This window comes from Corythoichthys intestinalis, chromosome 13 (genome assembly GCF_030265065.1).
Source record: "Corythoichthys intestinalis isolate RoL2023-P3 chromosome 13, ASM3026506v1, whole genome shotgun sequence".
NCBI lineage: Eukaryota > Metazoa > Chordata > Actinopteri > Syngnathiformes > Syngnathidae > Corythoichthys > Corythoichthys intestinalis.
Window position 1 is genome coordinate 12,228,445 of NC_080407.1, and position 25,311 is coordinate 12,253,755.

At 39.7% G+C, this 25,311-nt stretch overlaps 1 protein-coding gene across 1 annotated transcript; it reads left to right on the forward strand.

The window, feature by feature from the left end:
* Positions 1-444: 444 nt before the first annotated feature.
* Positions 445-23,672, forward strand: LOC130928592 (sodium- and chloride-dependent betaine transporter-like). Its single transcript, XM_057855294.1, has 16 exons — positions 445-480; positions 677-878; positions 4,450-4,584; positions 4,803-4,943; positions 5,056-5,173; positions 5,540-5,593; positions 10,832-10,961; positions 14,011-14,145; positions 16,759-16,862; positions 16,929-17,053; positions 17,122-17,234; positions 17,304-17,441; positions 19,236-19,338; positions 19,448-19,548; positions 19,616-19,762; positions 23,291-23,672. Exons 2-16 carry the CDS (start codon positions 689-691, stop codon positions 23,441-23,443), a joined length of 1,887 nt encoding a protein of 628 aa, XP_057711277.1. The 5' UTR covers positions 445-480; positions 677-688; the 3' UTR covers positions 23,444-23,672.
* The last annotated feature ends 1,639 nt before the right edge of the window (positions 23,673-25,311 follow it).

Consider the following 25,311-nt stretch of genomic DNA (forward strand, 5'->3'; position numbering starts at 1 on the left):
TCAGGTTTAAAAAACTTTTTTTTTTTTTTTTTTTTTTTTACAGTATTGAGAATTTATTTTATTCCAATTGTTTTTTTTAATGGCACTCGAGATGATAATCAGCACCTTCTGTATGTATTTTGCCCAGATTTTCTTCTTTCTGGTATAAAATAAACAAAAGAGCATGTAAATTGTCAATTTGCAGTGTAACATACAACACAAATCATATACTAACACATCATAAATAATATAATCAGTGCCGCATTGATGTTTTCTATTGATTGTAACGTTATAATGCAGACGACACACATTCGTGCATTCCAACAACCACAATTAATCTTGTTCAGCACGCATTCACTTTCTCTCGGTCTTTTTCCTCCCCCCTGATTTGTGCATCCTCCAAGGACACACCCCATTTCACAGGACTTTTCCCCCTCTCAGCTCCTGCCCACTTCTTCACTTGTGGAGGCTTTCAGCCAGGGTCCACTGCAAACTCCACTGGTGAGTTCCACATCTCATTTCTAGTCATTAGAACATACTGTTCGTTTGTTTTCATTGACACTTAATTGGCATTTGTTCTGCGTAATTGTTTTTTAATTGGGCAGCAATTGAAAATATTCACTCCGGAAATGGGAGGAAATGAAAGAACATTGTGTGTGCAAAGGTTATTAAGAGCTTTATTATTTGTGTACAAAAGACTTGAGTCAACATGACTGAAGAAACAACCGGAGGCAGTCCGACGAGACAGTCTGATCCAAACAAAGTAGATGCAGATGGAGAAGGTCCATCCAGGGGAAAATGGGCCAATAAGTGGGAGTTTTTGTTCTCTATGACGGGAGTCATCATAGGCCTGGGAAACGTGTGGCGGTTTCCTTATCTGTGCTTCAAGAATGGTGGAGGTGAGGACCGTCTGTGTGAAAGTATATGTGTGCGCGCGTTGGAGTTGGGGGAATGCTGATCCCGATTGTTCTCCAAAATCACTTCAAGATGTTGACTGAACCCAAATGCAGTTTGATTCTATCCCAAACAAAAAATAACCTCATGTCAGTTAAATTCCACAATGCATGTGCAAAGACTTCATAATGATATTGACGGGACACAGGGCGCGGGGCCGATTAATAAGGGGCCTGTATTGTTGCCGTGGTCGTTAAAATTATTATGAATAAATGCTAAAAGCATTTATTTTACGTAAATATGTCAAAGTACAATGCTCGTCAGTGAGTCAATGTGGCCGCCGCCATATGTAATCAGAACATTTCCGGTGAAAATTGTTGTGAATAAATGCTGAAATCCCTGAATTCTTTATAGATATGGACGTAAAACAGCCTCGATTCCTGGTTAAAAGCAAAAAAAAAAAAAAGTGCAGTTAGCATTTATTTTACGTAAATATGTCGAAGTACGATGCTAGTCAGTGAGTCAATGTGGTCGCCGCCATATATAATCAGAACATTTCCGGTGAAAATTCTTGTGAATAAATGCTTAAATCCCTGAATTCTTTATAGATATGGACGTAAAACAGTCTCGATTCCTGGTTAAAAGCAAAAAAAAAAAAAAAAAGTGCAGTTAGCATTTATTTTACGTAAATATGTCGAAGTACGATGCTAGTCAGTGAGTCAATGTGGTCGCCGCCATATATAATCAGAACATTTCCGGTGAAAATTCTTGTGAATAAATGCTTAAATCCCTGAATTCTTTATAGATATGAACGTAAAACAGTCTCGGTTCCTGGTTAAAAGCAAAAAATGAATAAAAAGTGCAGTTAGCATTTATTTTACGTAAATATGTCGAAGTACGATGCTAGTCAGTGAGTCCATGTGGTCGCCACCATAAGTAATCAGCGCTTTTCCAGTAAAAATTCTTGTGAATAAATGCTTAAATCCCTGAAATCTTTAAAGATATGGACGTAAAACAGTCTTATTCTTGGTTAAAAGCAATAAAAAAAATAAAAAAAAACGTGCAGTTAGCATTTATTTTAAGTAAATATGTCGAAGTACAATGCTAGTCTGTCAGTCAACGTGGCGGCCGCCATAAGTAAACAGAGCTTTTCCGGTGAAAATTATTCTGAATAAATGCTTAAATCCCCGAATTCTGTATGGATATGGACGTTAAATAGACTCAATTCTTGGTTAAAAGCAAAAGAAAAAAAAACTGTCAGTTATCATTTATTTAACGTAAATATGTCGAAGTACGATGCTAGTCAGTGAGTCAATGTGGTCGCCACCATAAGTAATCAGAGCTTTTCCAGTAAAAATTCTTGTGAATAAATGCTTAAATCCCTGAAATCTTTAAAGATATGGACGTAAGACAGTCTGGATTCTTGGTTAAAAGCAAAAAAAATAAAAAAAAAACGTGCAGTTAACATTTATTTTATGTAAATATATCGAAGTACGGTGCTAGTCAGTGTGTCAATGTGGCCGCTGCCATATGTAATCAGAATTTAGATATGGACATAAAACATTTCGATTCTTGGTTAAAAGCAAAAACAAAAAGTGCAGTTATTATTCATTTTATGTAAATATGTCGAAGTACGATGCTAGTCTGTCAGTCAATGTGGCCGCCGCCATATGTAATCAGAGCTTTTCTGGTGACGATTCTTGTGAATAAATACTTAAATCCCTGAATTCTTTATAGATATGGACGTAAAACAGCCTCGATTCTTGGTTAAAAGCAAAAAAGAAAACGTGCAGTTAGCATTTATTTGCGTAAATATTTCAAATGTGCTGCTAGTCTTTAAGCCACTGTGGCGCCGCATTATCACGACAAGGAGCTTTTTACGTTGACATTTTTGTAAATAAATGCTTAAATCCCTGAATTCTTGATATAGACGTAAAAGTCTCGATTCTTGGTTAAAAGCAAGCAAAAAAACATGCAGTTAGGATTCATTTTACGTAAATATGTCGAGGTACGATGCTAGTCAGTGAGTCAATGTGGCCGTCGCCATATGTAATCAGACTTTTCCGATGAAAATTCTTGTGAATAAATGCTTAAATCCCTGAATTCTTTATATAAATGGACGTAAAACAAAAAAACACGTGCAGTTAGCATTTATTTTGCATAAATTTGTCGAAGTACGATGCTAATCCGTCAGTCAATGCGGCGGCCGCCATATGTAATCAGAGCTTTTTTGGTGAACATTCTTGTGAATAAATGCTTAAATCCCTGAATTCTTTATAGATATGGACATAAAACAGTCTCGATTCTTGGTTATAAGCAAAAAAAATGTGCAGTTAGCATTTATTTTACGTAAATATGTCAAAGTACGATGCTAGTCAGTGAGTCAATGTGGCAGCAGCCTTACAACAAAGAGCTTTTTACGTTGAAATTGTTTGTGAATAAATGCTAAATCCCATAATTCTTTATAGATACGGACGTAAAACACTCTCGATTCTTGGTTAAAAGCAAAAAAAAAAAAAAAAAAAATTGTGCAGCTAGCATTCATTTTACGTAAATATGTCGAAGTACAATGCTAGTCTGTCAGTCAATGTGGCGGCCGCCATATGTCAACAGAGCTTTTCCGGTGAAAATTCTTGTGAATAAATGCTTAAATCCCTGAATTTCTTATAAAGATGGACGTAAAACTATCTCGATTCTTGGTTAAAAGCAAAAACAAAAACAAAAAACGTGCAGTTAGCATTTATTTTACGTAAATATGTCGAAGTACGATGCTAGTCTGTCAGTCAATGTGGCAACTGCCATATGTGAACAGAGCTTTTCTGGTGAAAACTCTTGTGAATAAATGCTTAAATCCCTGAAATCTTTGTAGATATGGACATAAGAGTCTCGATTCTTGATTAAAAGCAAACAAACAAAAAAAAACGTGCAGTTAGCATTTATTTTATGTAAATATGTCAAAGTACGATGCTAGTCAGTGAGTCAAAGTGGCGGCCGCCATATGCAAACAGAGCTTTTCTAGGGAAAATTCTTGTAAATAAATGCTTAAATCCCTGAAATCTTTATTCATAGATAAGTACGTAAAACAGTCTCGATTCTTGGTTAAAAGCAAAAAAAAAAAAAAAAACGTGCGGTTAGCATTCATTTTACGAAAAATAGTTTGAAGAATGATGCTTGTCTGTAGCGGTGAATTTCTCCCATTGATTTTTTTGACAACGTTTCAAAATGCATGCATGGTACAAAAAATATAATAATTACCTTGAATCCTCGAACAAATTACTCCCGAGACAATCCTTCCTGTTTGTGTGCGGTACAACTTTCGTACTCTTTCCTCCTAAATCCAGCGTTGGATCGCTGCATGTGTTGATTGACTGCGAATAACTGAAGCGGATTATGTAACGGCCCCCTACTTGAAGGCATTAATACAATTATGAAGTCTATGGCATGTGGTCCGATTACTTGTATCTCAAGGCACCACAGCATTCTAATTACTCAATAGCTGCAACTGACAGTATTTGATGGACCTTGATCGCCGGCAATAGCAGACAATGAGTCAAACATCTCGCGAATTCCCTCCAGGAGTCTTCCTCATTCCGTACTTCCTGTTCTTGACCTTCGGCGGCATTCCCGTCTTCTTCCTGGAGACGGCGCTGGGTCAGTACACCAGCCAGAGCACTGTGACCGCCTGGAGGAAGATTTGCCCTATGTTCCAGGGTGAGTTAACAGAAACACAGTCAAACAAGGCTGGGATTTGTGGAATAATTCAGAAACGTGATGCGCAGCTGTCGTGGTAAACATTTTTGGACCTTGTGACAAACAGTTGTTAAAGAGTCTTTGTTCACAAGGTCATGAGAAGTGTAAATGCATTGATATTATTGTACTGTCTTTTCAAAATGATTTTCCCAACAGTAATACATGTGTATGTTGCATAGGAGTGGGGGTGGCATCGCTTATCATTGTCATCTACCAGAATATCTACTATATCGTGGTGCTGGCGTGGATCTTCTTCTACCTGTTCAACTCCTTTCAGAGCCCGTTGCCGTGGTCCACATGTGAAAACTATTGGAACAGCGGTGAGGAACATCTGGCTCTGATTAAAGCTAGGCCTCCTTCCCATATAGAACATTACAATCCTCCCATAAGACAACCTGCCACTCCTTCATCATCTTCGGTTTCTTCCCACAGATAACTGTCACGATCGCGTGAGCCAGTATGCTAACCCGCATCTGTTCCACCCTGACGCCAACTGGTCCTTCCTCAACAATATAAGCACCTACGATTACTTCGAGAACTTGAGCGACATGTGAGTTGCCACCTGGGGAGCGTCCTTTCTCTGGCCTCCTTCCCTTCTTGATTTCCCGTCTTCTGCAGAGAGAATTCCAAGATAAGCAAAAACATAAGAGAAAGGTCGCCAAACTTGTATCCGCACAGATGAAGAATGGTAGTAAATTTGTTACGAGCCCTATGCGAAGATTTGGATCCTCACCAAATATTTGCATTACTTTGTTTTTTTAAGACTTTTTTGTGTCTATCCGGTACGTAAATCAATGCCATACACGCCATATCATCCAGCATATTGTAAAATGCTTGGAATGCATGAGAATAATCCCACTGTGATTTTATATGAACAGTTCTTGTTGATTCACAGCTGCTCTTCTGCTCTTCGCAGATCCCTGAATGAAACCTTCCTGATGGTCAAATCAGCCGAGGAGGAATTCTGGACGTGAGGAAAACCAAAAAACACCCACACACAAATTTGGAGACACACTTTTTTGTTTTTTTTATGCTACATTGAATGAAAACATGGATGAAAGTTGCAAAACGGCCCTCGATGTGAAATATCCTGATGCGATCCAGCTGCCTTACCAACGCATTTGAAACATGTGCTGGTTCTTCTTCAGTGCCGCACATGTTTTGATGATTTTGTCAGCATGCATAGGCGGAGTTTGACTTTTGTGGGAGGGGAAGCAAAACATGTTGATGAACCGGAATCACAGTGTCAGCAATAAAATTAACTTAAAAGATATATGTACAGTTGTATGAAAATGTATCTGGACCTTTTGGAATTTCTCACATTTCTGTATGAAATCACAATCAAATGTGATCTGATCTTTTTCAAAATCACACAGATGAAAAAAAGAGTGTCTGCTTTCACTAAAACCAGCCAAACATTTATAGATTTTCATGTTTTAATGAGGATAGCATGCAAACAATAACAGACGGGGGGGAAATGAGTAAGTAAACCCTCTGCCTAAGGAGGCTTAAAGAGTAGAGATGCCGATCGATCGGGTCCGATCACGTCATTTTCGAAGTATCGGAATCGGCAAAAAAATATCGGCCATGCCTTTTTTAAATATATATATTTTTTAATTAAATCGTTTTCTAATTGTATTTAACGTTACAGACATAATATGTTACACTCATCCAGAGTCTTTAGGCTTAAGGTAGGGTTATCAAATTTATCCCGATAACGGCGGTAATTAATTTTTTAAAAAATGTATCATGTTAAAATATTTAACGCAATTAATGCATGTACTGCACGATCCACTCACGCATTGTCGCGCTCAATCTGTAATGGCGCCATTTTACCTATATAGAGAGATAGGAGGCAGCGTAAAATGAGTAGAGTAAATTTTGGCAGCCTTTGGAGCCTTTTTTAAATTGGCTAAAGCCTTACAATCCCTCTCCCTACGATTAGAAATATCATGGGTAGCAATGTGGGGAAGCAAGGTAGCAATTGATCTTTTTCTTAACACCTTATGTTAGTTCCCAATGCAGAGAAGATATATCAATTGGTACCACTACCCATTATGCATTTGGGCATGGCAACAGTATCATTTAAGCTCAACAAATACACTAGATGGCAATATTTAGTCACAATATACAAAGTCACAAGTCTTTCTATCCGTGGATCCCTCTCACAGAAAGAATGTTAATAATGTAAATGCCATCTTCAGGATTTATTGTCATAATAAACAAATACAGTACTTATGTACTGTATGTTGAATGTATATATTCGTCCGAGTTTTATTCATTCTTTTCTTAATGCATTGCCAAAATGTATATGATTGGGGAAAATTATCGGGAATGATTGGAATTCAATCGGGAGCAAAAAAAAAAAGCAATCGGATCGGCAGATACTCAAACTAAAACGATCGGGATCGGATCGGGAGCAAAAACAACATGATCGGAACAACCCTATTAATGAGCAATTGAAACATTGAAATATTTTTACAAGAGCTGTCAAAATTATTGCGTTAACGGGCGTTAATTTTTTTTTTAAATTAATCACGTTAAAATATTTGACGCATTTAACGCACATGCGCCGCTCAAATAGATTAAAATGACAGCAAAGTGTCATTTCCACTTGTTACTAGTGTTTTTTGGCATTTTGTCGCCCTCTGCTGGCGCTCGGGTGCGACTGATTTTATGGGTTAAAGCACCATAATTATTATTGACATCAACAATGGCGAGCTACTAGTTTATTTTTTGATTGAAAATTTTACACACTTTATTAAAACGAAAACATTAAGAGGGGTTTAAATATAAAATTTCTATAACTTGTACTAACATTTATCTTTTAAGAACTACAAGTCTTTCTATCCATGGATCGCTTTAACAGAACGTTAATAATATTAATGCCATCTTGTTGATTTATTGTTATAATAAACAAATACAGTACGTTGAATGTATATATTCGTCTTGTTTCTTATCTTCCCATTTCAACAATAATTTACAGAAAAATATGGCATATTTTATTAATGGTTTGAATTGCGATTAGTTACGATTAATTAATTTTTAAGCTGTGATTAACTCAATTAAAAATTTTATTCGTTTAACAGCCCTAATTTTTACCAAACAATTTAAGTCAGGTGTGTGCCCAATCACTGATGAGTGGTTTGAAGCTGCCCTGCCCACAATAAAACACTCACCTGGTAAGAATTGTCTTGATGAGAAGCATTTACTGATGTGCCGATGTGATCATGGCTCGGTCAAAAGAACTGTCTGAAGACCTGCTATCAAGGATGCTGGGAAAGGATACAAAACCAGCTCTAAAAGTCTGGATGTTAATAAATCGACAGTCAGAGAAGTTGTCTACAAATGGAGAGTTTGGCACTGTTGTTTCTCTCCCAAGGAGTGGCCGTCCACCAAAGATGATGCCAAACGTTCAGCGCAGAATACTCACAGAGGTAAAAAAGAACCCTAGAGTGTCTGCTAAATACTTACAGAAATCACTGGCACAGTCCAATATCTCTGTGCAAACATCAACTATATGTAAAACTATGGCCAAGAATGGGCTTCATGGTAGGACTCCACGGAGGAAGCCACTGCTGTCTAAAAAAAACACTTGGACACTCCACAGAAGTTTTGGAAAAATAGTTTGTGGACTGATGAAACCAAAGTTGAATTGTTTGGGAGTAACACACAACGTCATGTGTGGAGGAAAAATGGAACAGCTCACCAACATAAACCACCGTGAGGCATGGTGGAGGGAGCATCATGATTTGGGGCTGTTTTGCTACCTCAGAGCCTGGACAACTTGCAATCATTAATGGAAGAATGAATTCAAAGGTTTATCAGGATGTTTTGGAGGATAACCTAATATAGTCTGTCACACATTTGAAGCCAAAAATAGGATGGATGCTGTAACAAGACAATGATCCAAAACATAGAAGTAAATCAACTTCAGAATGGTTTCAGAAGAATAAAATACACATGCTGGAGTGGCCAAATCAAAGTCCAGACTTGAACCCCATTGAGATGCTGTGGCATGACCTAATGAAAGAGATTCATGCCAGACACCCCAGGAATCTGACTGAACTCCAACAGTTTTGGAGAGAGGAATGGGCCAAGATTAGTCCTGATCAATGTGCCAGACTGATCTGCAGTTACAGGAAGCGTCAGGTTGAAGTTATTGCAGGCAAATGGGGGGAAGGGGCACAAAATATTAAATGTGGAATAAGTGAACGTCATTGTTTGCATCCTACCCTAATTAAAATATGAGAACCTGTAAATGTTTGGGTGGTTTTAGTTATAGCAGACACTGTATTTTCATCTGTGTGGTTTTGACAAAGATCAGATCACATTTGATGGTGATTTTATGCAGAAACGTGAGAAATTCCAAAAGGTTCAGATAATTTTTCATACCACATTACATAAATCTTGACACTGTTCATGTTCAAGTTCAGTTGCTGTTGAAGCTTTTGAAAGCTTAGGTGCAAGAAATTCTAAATATCCATCTTGCCTACTCAGGCGTATTTTGGCAAAGCAATGTAAAGAACCGTCTATAAGGTGCTTACCACATAAGCTGTCTGAAAAAGAATTTTGACCCATTATGAAATACTTTGTAGGATTATTGCTCATTTCATTCATTTTTTTTTTTTTTTGGTATGTTTTATTGCTTTACAACTTTTATAGACAACATTTTAACAGCCAAGTCTTTATTTTAAAGGAGAAGTTCTGAATGTTTGACTTCAGGCTTAATCTTCAAGTTAGCGGGGGTTTATTTAGTGGAGTTGATTTCAACAAATTCCGTGCAGTTTTTCAGTTATTTTTGTAGCAGAGGTGGGTAGTAACGCGTTACATTTACTCCGTTACGTTTACTTGAGTAAGTTTTTGAGAAAAGTGTACTTCTAGGAGTAGTTTAACTAAGCTATGTTTTTTACTTTTACTTGAGTAGATTTGTGAAAAAAAAATGCCACGTTACATTTTTCCTCTTTATTCTACATATTAGATTTTAGCTGTAGTAGTAGCAAGTAACGCTACCGATTTCACCAATGAGATGTCGCAACAATAATCACATGACTCCATTTTACCAATCAGAAGCAAGCTTGGCGTTCAATCTTCGTGCCAGCCTGTTCAATCATGTGGTGTCTTTAAAGCACTGTAAAAAATGAAGTATTTGATATAGAGCGCTGCCCTCAACATGACTCGTAAGCGCGGATTTGAACCTCTTTCCCAGTTTTTATTTGCCACCGATTGACCACGGAAAACCAGAGATATGATCTTTTTAATTTCAAAACAGTAATTATGAAGGAACTCTTATATTCTCCACCAGAGGACAGTCGTGCTCTTTGGACAAATAATGATTCTTTTATGTAATTTTTTTTCCTCTCGTCAGAATTACATGGTTTTTTTTTTCTTTTGTGTGTGTATTTCTTTGGCTTATGTAACAGGTTATTGTACCGTATCATTATAAAAACAGTCCATATAGAAAAACAAAAACTCATTTACTTGTACTTTAGTACATTTTGTGGATGACTACATTTACTTGAGTAATATTAGTTTGAATTAACGCTACTCATACTTGGGTAAAGATTTTGGCTACTCTACCCACCTCTGTTAGTTTCAGGGCCAATCTAGCGAGAATCAATGGTAACTGCTTAGCATGCCCAAAAAAAAAGGCGATATTAATAGAGCTAAAGCAGTCAAATAAATTTAAAATGCAGATCATTGTTCGAAATACCCATGCGGCCAAAACAATGTCACACCAAATTGCGGCAATTTATTTCATTCTGCGGGACTTTTTTTTTTTTTTTTAGATGGGTAATGCGACCACAATAGAGAAGAGTGCTCAGTCTGGAGGGGAGTCCTTTTTGTTCCCACAAAAAGAAAAATCAGAAGTGAAAAAAACATTGTGATCTCACTCCGCCCTGTTTGCCTAGACAGCCTGTTCCCTGCAGAGCTGCTGGATTACAAATGTTGCTGTTCGTACTACAATTATTGACATGCAATGGAATGTTTTAATAACTTGATTTGATAACTTTGATTGCATGAGTCATCAATGATTTTATGCGTGCATGTTTTTTTTTTTTATTTATTGGTATGCCCCCCCCTCAATCTCAGCCTATGTTAGCATGTGCTGTTACTGGATCTGTTTATCCCTACTTTCAAGTGTAGACAATGTGACATTAATTGACTGATTCTTGACGGTTGCATCCCATTTGTGCTCCTTGAACAGCAACCGTGTTTTGAGGATGTCTGAGTCGATGTCACTTGGGAAGGTGCACTGGGACCTGGCGCTTTGCCTGCTGCTGGCCTGGGTCGTATGCTACTTCTGCATCTGGAAGGGGATTAAATACATGGGCAAGGTGGGGATTGATATTTCTCACCAAATACAGTGGTGTGAAAAAGTATCTGAACCTTTTGGAATTTCTTACATTTCTGCATAAAATTACCATCAAATCTGATCTTTGTCAAAATCACACAGATGTAAAAACAGTGTCTGCTTTAACTAAAACCACCCAAACATTTATAGGTTTTCATATTTAAATGAGGATGGAATGCAAGCAATGACAGAAGACGGAAAAATAAGAGAACCCTCTGCCTAAGGAGCAATTGAAACCATTTTTTACCAAACAATTTAAGTCAGGTGTGTGCCCAATCACTGATGAGTGGTTTAAAGCTGCCATGCCCACTATAAAACACATACCTGGTAAGAATGGTCTTGATGAGAAGCATTGTCTGATGTGCCTCATTGCTCGGTAAAAAGAGCTGTCTGAAGACCTGCGATCAAGAATTGTTGATTTTTATAAAGCTGGGAAAGGATACAAACTAAAGATCACGTCATTTTCAAAGTATCGGAATCGGCAAAAAAATATCGGACATGCCTTTTTTAATATATATATATATATATATATATTTTTTTTTAATTAAATCGTTTTGTAATTGTATTTAACGTTACAGACAAAATGTCTTACACTCATCCAGAGTCTTTGGTCTTGGCTTAAAGTAGGGCTATCAAATTTATTGCGTTAACGGTGGTAATTAAGTTTTTTTTAATTAATCACGTCAAAACATTTAATGCAATTAACCTATGCGCTGTACGACCCACTCACGCATTGTCGCGTTCAATCTATAATGGTGCTGTTTTACCAATATATAGAGCTAATAGGCTGCGTAAAATGAGTAGAGTGAATTTTGACAGCCTTTGGAGCCTTTTTTAATTGGCTAAAGCCTTAAAATCCCTCTCTCAACAATTAGAAGTATCGTGGGGAGCAATGTGGGGAAAAAAAGGTAGTAGTTGATCTTTTTCTCAACACCCTATGATATTTCCCACGCAGAGAAGATATATCAATTGGTGCCGCTACGCACAGTCATGGTTGCACTTCCCATCATGCATTTGGGCAGAACAGTTAAATGGCTACAGTATCATTTACTGAAAGCTCAACAAATACACAAGATGGCAATATTTTTAGTCACAATATACAAAGTCACATTTATTCTTTAAAAGTCACAAGTCTTTCTATCCGTGGATCCCTCTCACAGAGAGAATGTTAATAATGTAAATGCCATCTTGAGGATTTATTGTCATAATAAACAAATACAGTACTTATGTACTGTATGTTGAATGTATATAGTCGTCGGAGTTTTATTCATTTTTTTCTTAATGCATTGCCAAAATGTATATGATCGGGAAAAATTATCGGGAATGATTGGAATTGAATCGGGAGCAAAAAAAAAAAGCAATTGGATGGGGAAATATCGGGATCGGCAGATACTCAAACTAAAACGATCGGGATTGGATCGGGAGGAAAAAAACATGCTCGGAACAACCCTAATACAAACCCATCTCTAAAAGTCTGGATGTTCACCAATCGACAGTAAGAGAAGTTGTCTACAAATGGAGTTTGGCACTGATGCTTCTCTCGCAAGGAGTGGACGTCCACCGGGGCTGTTTTGCTACTTCAGGGCCTGGAAGAATGGAAGAATGAATTCAAAAGTTCATCAGGGTGTTTTGCAGGAAAACTTGAGGCCGTCTGTCAGACAGTTGAAGCTAAAAAGAGGATGGATTCTGCAACAAGACAATGATCCAAAACACAGAAGAAAATCAACTTCAGAATGGTTTCGGAAGAAACAAAATACACGTTTTGGAGTGGCCAAGTCAAAGTCCAGACTTGAACCCCATTGAGATGCTGTGGCATGACCTAAAGACAGAGATTCATAACAGACATCCCAGGAGTCTCACTGAGCTACAGCAGTTTTGTAGAGAGGAATGGGCCAAGATTAGTCCTATGGAGAGAGTTTGGCACTGTTGCTTCTCTCCCAAGGAGTGGCCGTCCACCAAAGATGATGCCAAGAGTTCAGCGCAGAATACTCAGAGAGTTAAAAAAGAACCGTAGAGTGTGTACTAAAGACTTTCAGAAATCACTGGCACACATCAACTATATTTAAAATAATGGCCAAGAATGGTGTTCATGGGAGGTCTCCACAGAGGACGCACCTGCTGTCTAAAAAAAAAACATTGTTGCTTGTTTAATGTTCACAAAAAGGCACTTGGACACTCCACAGAAGTTAAAAGGCAAAATGTTTTGTGGACTGATGAAACCGAAGTTAAATTGTTTGGGAGTAACACACAACGTTATGTGTGGAAGAAAAATGGAACAGCTCATCAACATCAACACCCCCACCGTGAAGCATGGCGGAGGGAGCGTCATGATTTGGGGATGTTTTGCTGCCTCAGGGTGTGGACAACTTGCAATCATTAATGTTAGAAGGAAATCAAAAGTTGATCAGGATGTTTTGCAGGAAAACCTGAGGCCGTCTGTCAGACAGTTCAAACTAAAAAGAGGATGGCCGCTGCAACAAGACAATGATCCAAAACACAGAAGTAAATCAACATCAGGATGGTTTCTGATGAACTAAATACACGTTCTGGAGTGGCCAAGTTAAAGTCCAGACTTGAACCCCATTGAGATTCTGTGACATGACCTTAAGACAGTGATTCATGAAGACATCCCAGGAATCTGACTCAACGACAGCAGTTTTGTAGAAAAGAATGGGCCAAGATTAGTCCTGAACGATATGCGAAAATATTACATGTGACCGTTCACTTACTTTTTTTCCCCCTTCTGTCATTGTTTGCATATTATCCTCATTAAAATATGAAAACCTATAAATGTTTGGGTACTTTTAGTTCAAGCAGTTTTTTCATCTGTGTGATTTTGACAAAGATCACGTTTGATGGTGATTTAATGCAGAAATGTGAGAAATTCCAAACGGTTCAGATACTTTTTCATAACACAGTATCAAAACCTGATCACTCATGCTCATTCATATTTGCGGTTAACAGTTATGTATAATCGTTTTTGCGTGTACACACTGCTTAAAAGTCTCTTTAATTAATGTGTTATTCTGTAGGTGGTGTACTTCACAGCCGGCTTCCCATACCTGATACTCATCATCCTCTTTCTCCGAGGAGTATCGTTACCTGGTGCTGGCGAGGGCTTGAAATTCTATCTCTTCCCTGATTTCAACCGTCTGGGCAATGCACATGTAAGAATTACACAACAACTTTGTGACGTATTAGTCCTGAAATGATCTTCTGTGTTCCTCACAATGTCGTGTCTCTCGGCAACAGAAGCGTAAAATGTTGTTGTGTGTGCTTAATCGTTCAGAATCTCAAATATGCCAGTTGCATTTACAGTGGTGCAAATAAGTATTTGGTCAACCACCAGTTGTGCAAGTTCTCCTACTTGAAAAGATTAGAGAGGCCTGAATGTGGGGGGGAAAAAAACTGAAAATCACATTGTTTGATTTCTAAAGAATTTATTTCCAAATTAGAGTGGAAAATAAGTATTTGGTCACCTTCAAAAAAAGCAAGACTTCTGGCTGTCAAAGAGGTCTAACTTCTTCTAACGAGGTCTAATGAGGCTCCACTAGTTACTTATATTAATGGCACCTGTTTTAATTCATTATCGGTATAAAAGACACCTGTCCACAAACTCAGTCAGTCACATTCCAAACTCCACGATGACCAAGACCAAAGAGCTGTCGAAGGACACCAGAGACAAAATTGTTGACCTACACCAGGCTGGGAAGACTGAATCTGCAATACATAAAACGCTTGGTGTAAAGAAATCAACTGTGGGAGCAATTATTAGAAAATGGAAGACATACAAGACCATTGATAATCTCCCTCCATCTGGGGCTCCATGCAAGATCTCACCCCGTGGCGTCAAAATGATAACAAGAACGGGGAGCAAAAATCCCAGAACCACACGGGGGGACCTAGTGAATAACCTACAGAGAGCTGGGACCACAGTAACAAAGGCTACTATCAGTAACACAATGCGCCGCCAGGGACTCAAATCCTGCACTGCCAGACGTGTCCCCCTGCTGAAGAAAGTACACGTCCAGGTCCGTCTGCGGTTCGCTAGAGAGCATTTGTATGATCCAGAAGAGGACTGGGAGAATGTGTTATGGTCAGATGAAACCAAAATAGAACTTTTTGGTAGAAACACAGGTTCTCGTGTTTGGAGGAGAAAGAATACTGAATTGCATCCGAAGAACACCATACCCACTGTGAAGCATGGGGGTAGAAACATCATGTTTTGGGGCTGTTTTTCTGCAAAGGGACCAGGACGACTGATCTGTGTAAAGGAAATAATAAATGGGGCCATGTATCGAGAGATTTTGAGTGAAAATCTCCTTTCATCAGCAAGGGAAGATGGGACGTGGCTGGGTCTTTCAGCATGACAATGATCCCAAACACACAGCCAGGGCCACAAAGGAGTGGCCTCGTAAGAAGCATTTCAAAGTCCTGGAGTGGCCTAGCAAGTCTCCAGATTTCAACCCTATAGAAAATCTGTGGAGGGAGTTGAAAGTCCTTGTTGCCCAACGACAGCCCCAAAACATCACTGCTCTAGAGCAGATCTGCATCGAGGAATGGGCCAAAATACCAGCAACTGTGTGTTAAATGCTTGTGAAGAGTTACAGAAAACGTTTGGCCTCCCTTGTTGCCAACAAAGGGTACATACTGTAACAAAGTATTGAGATGAACTTTTGGCATCGATCAAATACTTATTTTCCACCATGATTTGCAAATAAATTCTTTAAAAATCAAAGAATGTGATTTTCTGGGTTCTTTTTCCACATTCTGTCTCTCATGGTTGAGGTTTACTCATGTTGACAATTACAGGCCTCTCTTATATTTTCATGTGGGAGAACTTGCACAATTAGTGGTTGACTAAATACTTATTTGCACCACTGTATATGTTTTTGCCTTTTATGGACAGAGATAAACATCAGCCAGCCTTTCCCAGTTCAAAAGGATTGCAAGTCTGTCGCTGTCAGTGGTAGCAAACGAGTTAAGCACCATATCGGGGCCCCTAAAAGTCCTTCTCGTTGCTTCCTCCCGCCTCGTTTCCGCTCCCAAGCTTTCCCCCTTAACAAGAAAAATAAACAGAGAAAGAGAAAGTGAGCTGGGATTTGTCAAGCACCATGAAGCAGCACCCGCTTTATTTAAAAGTATTTTATGAAAGTGCGTGAGTGTGACTGTCGTCAGTACTAAGATGCATGCTTAACCCCATAGGGGAATACCGCTCTATACACTGGTTGATGGGTTGGTGCTTGAGCACAATAGGAGCATGTGTTGCAGGATTTAAAGAAGAGTCTCGCTGTCAGGATTCCAGGCGTCAGGAATCCGAGGATCTCAACCCTTGGAGGTCATGTCAGTTCGGACTTCCTCTCTCATCGGTCTTGTCACTTCATTATAGCTGATGTTGAACAACACTCCGGAATTAACACATTCAAACAGGGACATTCTGCAATGTGGCCATCTTTTGCATGTGAGGATCAAACATCTGGCAAGGTTCTGGCTGTCGATGTATGAATGCATCTCCTTTGTCCGGAGTAAATCAGCGGGCGCCGGGATGGATGACTTAAGGGAAAGAAAAAAAACTCGCAGGACATAACGGCTTCCTCTGTGCGAGCGAGGCGGCCATGTGTCAGCGTGTAAATTGCATCTTTTTTTGGTGCCCATTGCTAATGACAACCATGTGTTGTTAAGGGGAAAAGCACTCGCATCAGAGATGCCAGGATGAAAACGGACTGTGAACATGCAAATGATAACTAACTGTAAAATTGACTGATAATATTCTTGTCTAGGTTTGGCTGGATGCAGGAACTCAGGTGTTTTTCTCCTACGCAGTCTGCCAGGGAGTCCTAACTTCCCTTGGAAGTTACAACAACTACAACAACAACTGCTACAGGTATGAAAGTACCACAGTAAAACCGATTCTTTAAGTTTAACGATTTCTAACCAGTGTTTGCAACAGGGACTGCATGGCGCTCTGCCTCCTGAACAGCATCACCAGCATCTTCTCCGGCTTCGTGGTGTTCTCAGTGTTGGGCTTCATGGCGTTTAATTTAGGCGTGGGGATTGAGGAAGTCGCTAACAGCGGTGCATTCAAGTGATCACACTTTATTTCTTGTCACTGGCACTGAAAATCTTTTTCTGCGGTTCTCCAGGTCCAGGGTTGGCCTTCATCACCTATCCCAAAGCACTCTCAATGCTACCCGGATCGACTTTTTGGACCGTGCTGTTCTTCCTCATGTTGCTCTTTCTGGGTTTGGACACTCAGGCATGTCAAGGACCGCACGCTCTAACTTTTTGAAGACCGAACTGATGGTAGAAATGTTTTGCTTTGCAGTTTTTATGCGTGGAAAGCCTCGCGACGTCCATCATTGACCTGTTCCCACGACAGCTGAGAAAGCGCTGCGCTCGGGAGATCCTGGTTCTGGTGATTGCTGGGGTCTGCTTCCTGTTGGGCCTGCCACATATCACAGAGGTGTGTAGAAGAGGCGTGGACTAGGGGTCGCGTCCTGCTGGAGAAAGCAGGAACTTATTGAAATTTGTTGATGTTTTTTTGTGAAACTTCAAATCCACTTCTATGTATTTCTAGGGACGATTACTGTATCAAATTTGCATTAATTTTATAAATGCATTTAGAGGATCATATACAGTGGGGCAAATAAGTATTTAGTCAACCACCAATTGTGCAAGTTCTCCTACTTGAAAAGATTAGAGAGGCCTGGAATTGTCAACATGGGTAAACCTCAACCATGAGAGACAGAATGTGGCGGAAAAAAAACAGAAAATCACATTGTTTGATTTTTATAGAATTTATTTCCAAATTTGAGTGAAAAATAAATATTTGGTCACCTACAAACAAGCAAGATTTCTGGCTGTCAAAGAGGTCTAACTTCTTCTAACGAGGTCTAACAATGTCTCCACTCGTGACCTGTATTAATGCAACCTGTTTTAACTCATTATCTGTGTAAAACACACCTGTCCACAACCTCAGTCAGTCACACTCCAAACTCCACTATGGCCAAGACCAAAGAGCTGTCAAAGGACACCAGAAACAAAATTGTAGACCTGCACCAGGCTGGGAAGACTGAATCTGCAATAGGTAAAACGCTTGGTGTAAAGAAATCAACTGTGGGAGCAATTATTAGAAAATGGAAGACATACAAGACCACTGATAATCTCCCTCGATAATCTCCTTCGATTTGGGGCTCCATGCAAGATCTCACCCCGTGGCGTCAAAATGATAACAAGAACGGTGAGCAAAAATCCTAGAACCACATGGGGGGGACCTAGTGAATGACCTACAGAGAGATGGGACCACAGCAACAAAGGCTACAATCAGTAACACAATGCGCCGCCAGGGACTCAAATTCTGCACTGCCAGACGTATCCCCCTGCTGAGGCCAGTACACGTCCAGGCCTGTCTGCGGTTCGCTAGAGAGCATTTGAATGATCCAGAAGAGGACTGGGAAAATGTGTTATGGTCAGATGAAACCAAAATAGAACTTTTTGGTAGGAACACAGGTTCTCGAGTTTGGACAAGAAAGAATACTGAATTGCATCTGATGAACACCATACCCACTGTGAAGCATGGGGGTGGAAACATCGAGCTTTGGGGCTGTTTTTCTGCAAAGGGACCAGGACGACTGATCTGTGTGAAGGAAATAATAAATGGGGCCATGTATTGAGAGATTTTGAGTGAAAATCTCCTTCCATCAGCAAGGGCGTTGAAGATGAGACGTGGCTGGGTCTTTCAGCATGACAATGATCCCAAACACACAGCCAGGGCAACAAAGGAGTGGCTTCGTAAGAAGCATTTCAATGTCCTGGAGTGGCCTAGCCAGTCTCCAGATCTCAACCCCAAAGAAAATCTGTGGAGGGAGTTGACAACTCTCGAGGAGATCTGCATGGAGGAATGGGCCAAAATACCAGCAACAGTGTATGAAAAGCTTGTGAAGAGTTACAGAAAACATTTGGCCTCCGTTATTGCCAACAAAGGGTATATAACAAAGTATTGAGATGAACTTATGGTATTGGCCAAATATTTATTTTCCACCATGATTTGCAAATAAATTCTACAAAAATCAAACAATGTGATATTCTGTGTTTTTTTTTTTTTTTACACATTCTGTCTCTCATGCTTGAGGTTTACCCATGTTGACAATTACAGGCCTCTCTAATATTTTCAAGTGGGAGAACTTGCACAATTAGTGTTTGACTAAATACGTATTTGCCCCACTGTATGTAATATTGTTTCCTTTCCATTTTAAAGGGAGGAATCATGCTCTTCCACCTCATCGACAGCTTCGGACCGAGTGGCACCAGTCTACTTATCATCGGTTGCTTTGAGTGCGTCGTCGTAGGCTGGGTGTACGGTAGGCAAACGACTTATAGACGATCACTGCCAATCTCCCAGCCCAAACGGATTTGACATTGATCGCCGTGAATGGCAGGGAAAAAATTAATAAATGAAATAATTCATAGGCGCCGATCGTTTCCTGGACAATATCGAGGACATGATCGGCTACCGGCCAACCTCGGTGATCAAGTACTGTTGGTTGTTCGTCACGCCGCTGCTTTGCGTGGTGAGCCCTGTTTTCCTTGTTCATTTCCCGATATCTGTGTCTTATCTGACTGGCTGACAAACTCCAGGTCACCATGCTGTACGACCTGGTCAATACGCACTCGCTCATAGTGTATGACTACCAAATGGGCAAGTGGGCCTTGCTCGTGGGCGCACTGCTTATCCTCACGCCGCTCATCTGCATCCCGATGTTCATCTTCATCACTTTGTGCAGGGTGAGTGCTCGCTACTCATAAAAATACATTATCGGTACTGTAGATTGGTGTTGTTTACATTACATTTATTTCAACTAATTATAACCATCTGGACGCCATGTATTGTATCTAAAAAGAAAAAAGTTGTCAGGGAGTAAAAGAACGCTAGCCGTTAGCATTAGCCCAATCATAGATTTCATAATGATATTGTGACGGGCCTATCTCCGTCAATGCTGACCAAGTGGAAACACAAAGAGCTTTTTATCTTGAAAATTCTTGTGAATAAATGCTTAAATCCCTGAATTATCGATAGATATGGATGTGAAACAGTCTCGATTCTTGGTTAAAAGCAAAAAAAAAAAACAGGCAGTTAGCATTTATTTTTCGTAACTATGTCGAAGTACAACGTTAGTCTGTTAATGTAGCTAGCGTGAATATGTCGAATGTGCTGCTCGTCTTTAACCCACTGTGGCGCCGCCTTATCACAAGACAGAGCTTTTTACTTTGAAATTTTGGGAATAAATGCTTAAATCCCTGATTTCTTTATAGATATTGGACGTAAAACAGTCTCAATTCTTGGTTAAAAGCAAAAACGGGCAGTTAGCATTTTCTGTACGTAAATATGTCGAATGTGCTGCTAGACTCTTTAAGCTACTGTGGTTACGCCTCATGACAACAAAAAGCTTTTTACGTTGACATTTTTGGGAATAAATGCTTAAATCCCTAAATTCTTTATCGATATGGACATAAAACAGTCTCGATTCTTCAGGAATGTACGTAACGGTAATATGTAAACACGATGAGCTGACAGACAATATGGCGGCACAAGTCAGGGGGCGGAGTTGTGACGTCACGTGAATGGGCCTCTTCATGTGCCCGGTGGTCTGTCAAATTTTACGACCGATCAGAAATTGCAACTTTGAGTTAAAAATAACCGCGAATACAACGATTACAAAGCAAACATTACAAACTTTCTTAAAATAAAGGACTACTTACGTTTGATCATGGATGTGCATGTAAAAAGCTCTCCTCATTCCCATTAGCTGCAGATGTTAGCTGCACAACAACTGCAGCCGCTCTGTAGTAGCAGGGGAACGAGCTGTAAATTGCTCTCCACCAGGCGGTTTGCCGATCGGCGAAGACAATTGACAACCCGGTCGTCATGTGAAATAATCCGGGCTAGTTATGTGTGATTTTCCGCTCCGAAGACTTTGAAACATCACTCGGTTCGGGTTAGCATGTCGGCTAGCTGTCACGCCTCTTGGTTTGTTTACATTCTTCGAAGCCGGGGAAGGGAAATGACAAACCCGATTTAGGTGGCCTAAAATATCGTTCGGGAAGTGCGACAGTAAAGGTGAAGTCGACAGTTTTGACCATTATGGAGTAATTTTGCCATGTCGTCTTGAATAAATGGATTTTTATTATTTCATATTCCATTTAGCACAAGACTTTTATTTGTCATGACCATGCCATATATTTAGCTATTGGGTAAATATACTTGGATAAAAAAATAATATCCTGTAAAAATATTGGAGTAGATAGACTGAAACAATGACATTTTGCGGCTCTCTTCGTCGCGTTTTTCTCGTTCTGAATAATTTCCCCTCAATGGGCTGAATATTAAAACCGATGAGCCCATTCTCCTGCTGACGTCATACACCTGTTGGGGACGCTAGAGCCCTATAATGGTAGGCGTGGCTAACCGGCAGATTAAAAACCTAATTTCTCGTCATCTGTGCATTGCTAAATTGTTGTATATAGTCGAATCATCTCAAAATATGATTCTAATTCACATAATAATCCTATTTAAGACTTTTTTCTCGTGTCGTATGCACTTTAAGCCACTGTGGCGCCGCCTGATCGCAACAAAGAGCTTTGTACGTTGAAATTTTTGGGAATAAATGCTTGAATCCTGAATTCTTTATAGATATGAACGTAAAACAGTCTCGACTCTTGGTTAAAAGCACAAGAAAAAAAAAAAAAACTGGCAGTTTGCATTTATTTTACCAAAGATGTCGAATATGCTGCTAGTGTTTAAGCCACTGTGGTGCCGCCTCATGACAACAAAAAGCTTTTTACGTTGACATTTTTGGGAATAAATCCTTAAATCCCTGAATTCTTGGTAGATATGGACGTAAAACAGTCTCGATTCTTGGTTAAAAGCAAAAAATACCTGGCAGTTAGCATTTATTTTACGAAATATGTTGAATGTGCTGCTAGTGTTTAAGCCACTGTGGTGCCGCCTTATCACAACGAAGAGCTTTTTACGTGGAAATTTTATGGGAATAAATGCTTAAATCCCTGAATTCTTTATAGATATGGACATAAAACAGTCTAGATTCTTGGTTAAAAGCAAAAAAAAAAAAAAAAAACGGGCAGTTAGCATTTACTTTACGTAAATATGTCGAATGTGCTGCTAGTCTTTAAGCCACTGTGGCGCCGCCTTATCACCGTAAAGAGCTTTTTACGTTTAAATTTTTGGGAATAAAGGCTTAAATCCCTGAATTCTTTATAGATATGGACGTAAAATAGTCTCGATTCTTGGTTAAAAGCAAAAAATACCAGGCAGTTAGCATTTATGTAAATATGTCGAATGTGGTGCTCGTCTCTAAGCCACTGTGGCGCTGCCTTATCACAACAAAGAGCTTTTTACGTTGAAATTTATGAGAATAAATGCTTAAATCCCTTTATAGATATGGATGTAAAACCGTTCCGATTCTTGGTTAAAAACAGAAAAAAAATGGGCAGTTAACATTTATTTTACGTAAATATTGCGAAATATGACACCAATGCTGTAGCAGTTCATTTCTCCCATTTTTTTGCCCACATTGTTTCAAAATGCATGCATGGTAGGAAAAATCTAATAATTACCTTGGCTCCTCGAACAAATCCCTCCTGAGACAATCCTTCCTGTTTGTATTGTTGTTCGCGGTACAGCTTTTCGTACTTTTTAATCCGAATCCGGCGTTGGATAGCTGCATGTGTTACTGCAACAGACTTCGACTGACTGAAGCGGAGTGTAGGACGGCCCCCTGCTTGAAGGCGTGGCGCAGTGTCTGATGACTGTGACCCGTCAATTTCATTATGAAGTCTATTGCCCAATGCTATGCTAACTCTACGAGTTACATTTAGTGTGTGATGATCACCTAGCAGACCTTAAAGGCAAAAGCAAATTGCATATTCTCTCTGGCTAAGATAAGAAAACAAATCTTACCGTGTGTGCAAGCCTGCATGGAGACTGGAGACGACACACAGGTGACACAACCAGACACTGCTCCGATGCAGGCTAACTATACATTAAAATGTAACACATAGTGAAAATGTGACGGAAACTATTATGCATTTTTATCTCATAACAACAAAAACTGGCATTCATTTTTTCATTATGCTTTAGTCTAGCAAAACAACAAATTTTAGCTCGTTATCGTCTCGTCATCGTCATGAAAAAAAGTTTTCGTTGACGAAATATTTTCGTCATCGTTGACAAAAACAACACTGCTCTACATCGGTATTTGCTGAATCCAAATACCTCTCTTCTCGTCCAATCAGACTCCCCACAGCATGACGACGCCGTCAGCAGATTTACGCCAGGCTCGGCCTCACAATCCTGCCTTGACGTTGTGTGGCACCGTCGTCCACAGGCCTGATCGAGCACGAGAACACGACAACAAGATGGCGACGGGGGAGGTCACTGGCGTTTAACATAACAACACATAATTGGGAATGTTTACAGTTTGATACCAACTTTTGTTTTTTACACAATTAACGGGTAGCGAATGATCATGGATCAGTGTCATGTACATATCGTAATCAACTTTTTGAGTTCTTGAAGTTGTCACTGTCCTGATACTCTTATCTGCGAAAAGTTTTATAATCCTTTATATGTTACCAATGTATACTACACTGTATATAATATTTGTGACATAACCAATCTTACTAGTGTAGCACATTCATTCTTTTGCATGTGTGCGTGCGTGACGCCGAGAGCGCTCATGTGTGTGTGATGTGAAGCGGCAACCGATTAACGGGTGAATCCGTTTGTTCGGCTGTCCCACAATTGATGGGGGACAATTAGCCCTCGTTGTGTATGCTTGTGCAAATGCTGGTCTGTTTGACGCGCACATGCATGTGCAGTTTGTACAGTAAAGTCAATTGTACAGCTGTATGAAAAAGTATCCGAACCTTTAGGCATTTTTCACATTTCAGCATAAAAGCATCAAATGTGATCTTTGTCAAAATCACACCGATGAAAAAACTGTCTGCTTTAACTAAAACCCCCCAAACTTTGATAGATTTTCATATTATAATGAGGATAGTATGCAAACAATGATAGAAGGGGTAAAAATAAGTAAGTGAACAATCACGTTTAGTAATTTGTGGCCCCGCCTTTGGCAGCAATATCTTTAACCAGACGCTTCCTGTAACTGCAGTTCCTGGATGGCTGGCATGAATCGCTGTTTTTAGGTCATGCCACAGAATCTCAATGGGGTTCAAGTCTGAACTTTGACTTGGCCACTCCAGGACGTGTATTTTGTTCTTCTGAAACCGTTCTGAAGTTGATTTACGTCTGTGTTTTGGATCATTGTCTTGTTGCAGCATCCAGCTTCAACAGTCTGACAGACAGCCTCAGGTTTTCCTGCTAAACATCTAGATAAACTTTTGAATTCATTCTTCCATTAAAGATTACAAGTTGTCCAGGCCCTGAGGCAGCAAAACAGCCCCAAATCATGATGCTCCCTCCAACATGCTTCACGGTGTGGATGATGTGTTGATGGTAGTGAGCTGTTTCATTTTTCCTCCACACATGACGTTGTGTGTTACTCCCAAACATTTCAACTTTGGTTTCATCAGTCCACAAAATATTTTGCCAATACGTCTGTTGAGTTTTCAAGTGCCTTTTGGCGAACATTAAACGAGCGATGATATTTTTTTTTTAGACAGCAGTGGCTTCCTCCGTGGAGTCCTCCCATGAACACCATTCTTGGCCATATGTAGTTGATGTGTGCACAGAGATATTGGACTGTGCCAGTGATTTCGCCAAGTCTTTAGCAGACACTTGAGGGTTCTTTTTTACCTCTCTGTGTATTCTGCGCTCAACTCTTGGTATCATCTTTGTTGGACGGGCACCCCTTGGGAGAGAAGCAACAGTGCCAAACTCTCTCCATTTGTAGACAACTTCTCTGAGTGTCGATTGATAAACATCCAGGCTTTTGGAGATGGTTTTGTATCATTTCCCAGCGTTATACAAATCAACTATCCTTGATCGCAGGTCTTCAGACAGCTCTTTTGACCAAGCCATGATGCATATCAGACACTGCTTCTCATCAAGACGATTTTACCAGGTGTGTTTTTTATAGTTGGCAGGGCAGCTTTAAACCACTCATCAGTGATTGGACACTCACCTGACCTAAATTATTTGGTAAAAATGCTCTTTAAGTCTCCTTTGGCAGAGGGTTCACTTACTTATTTTTTCTCCTTCTGTCATTGTTTGCATGCTATCATCATTAAAATATGAATACCTATAAATGTTTGGGTTGTTTTAGTTAAAGCACTGTTTTTACGTCTGTGTG

What these genes read in the sequence shown, in the direction of transcription:
- LOC130928592 (XM_057855294.1), top strand. Translation starts at nt 689, where the DNA reads ATGACTGAAGAAACAACCGGAGGCAGTCCGACGAGACAGTCTGATCCA. An exon ending in TTCGAGAACTTGAGCGACAT is followed by an intron (nt 5,174 to 5,539) that starts GTGAGTTGCCAC and finishes TGCTCTTCGCAG; the next exon opens with ATCCCTGAATGAAACCTTCC. An exon ending in TACAACAACAACTGCTACAG is followed by an intron (nt 16,863 to 16,928) that starts GTATGAAAGTAC and finishes TGTTTGCAACAG; the next exon opens with GGACTGCATGGCGCTCTGCC.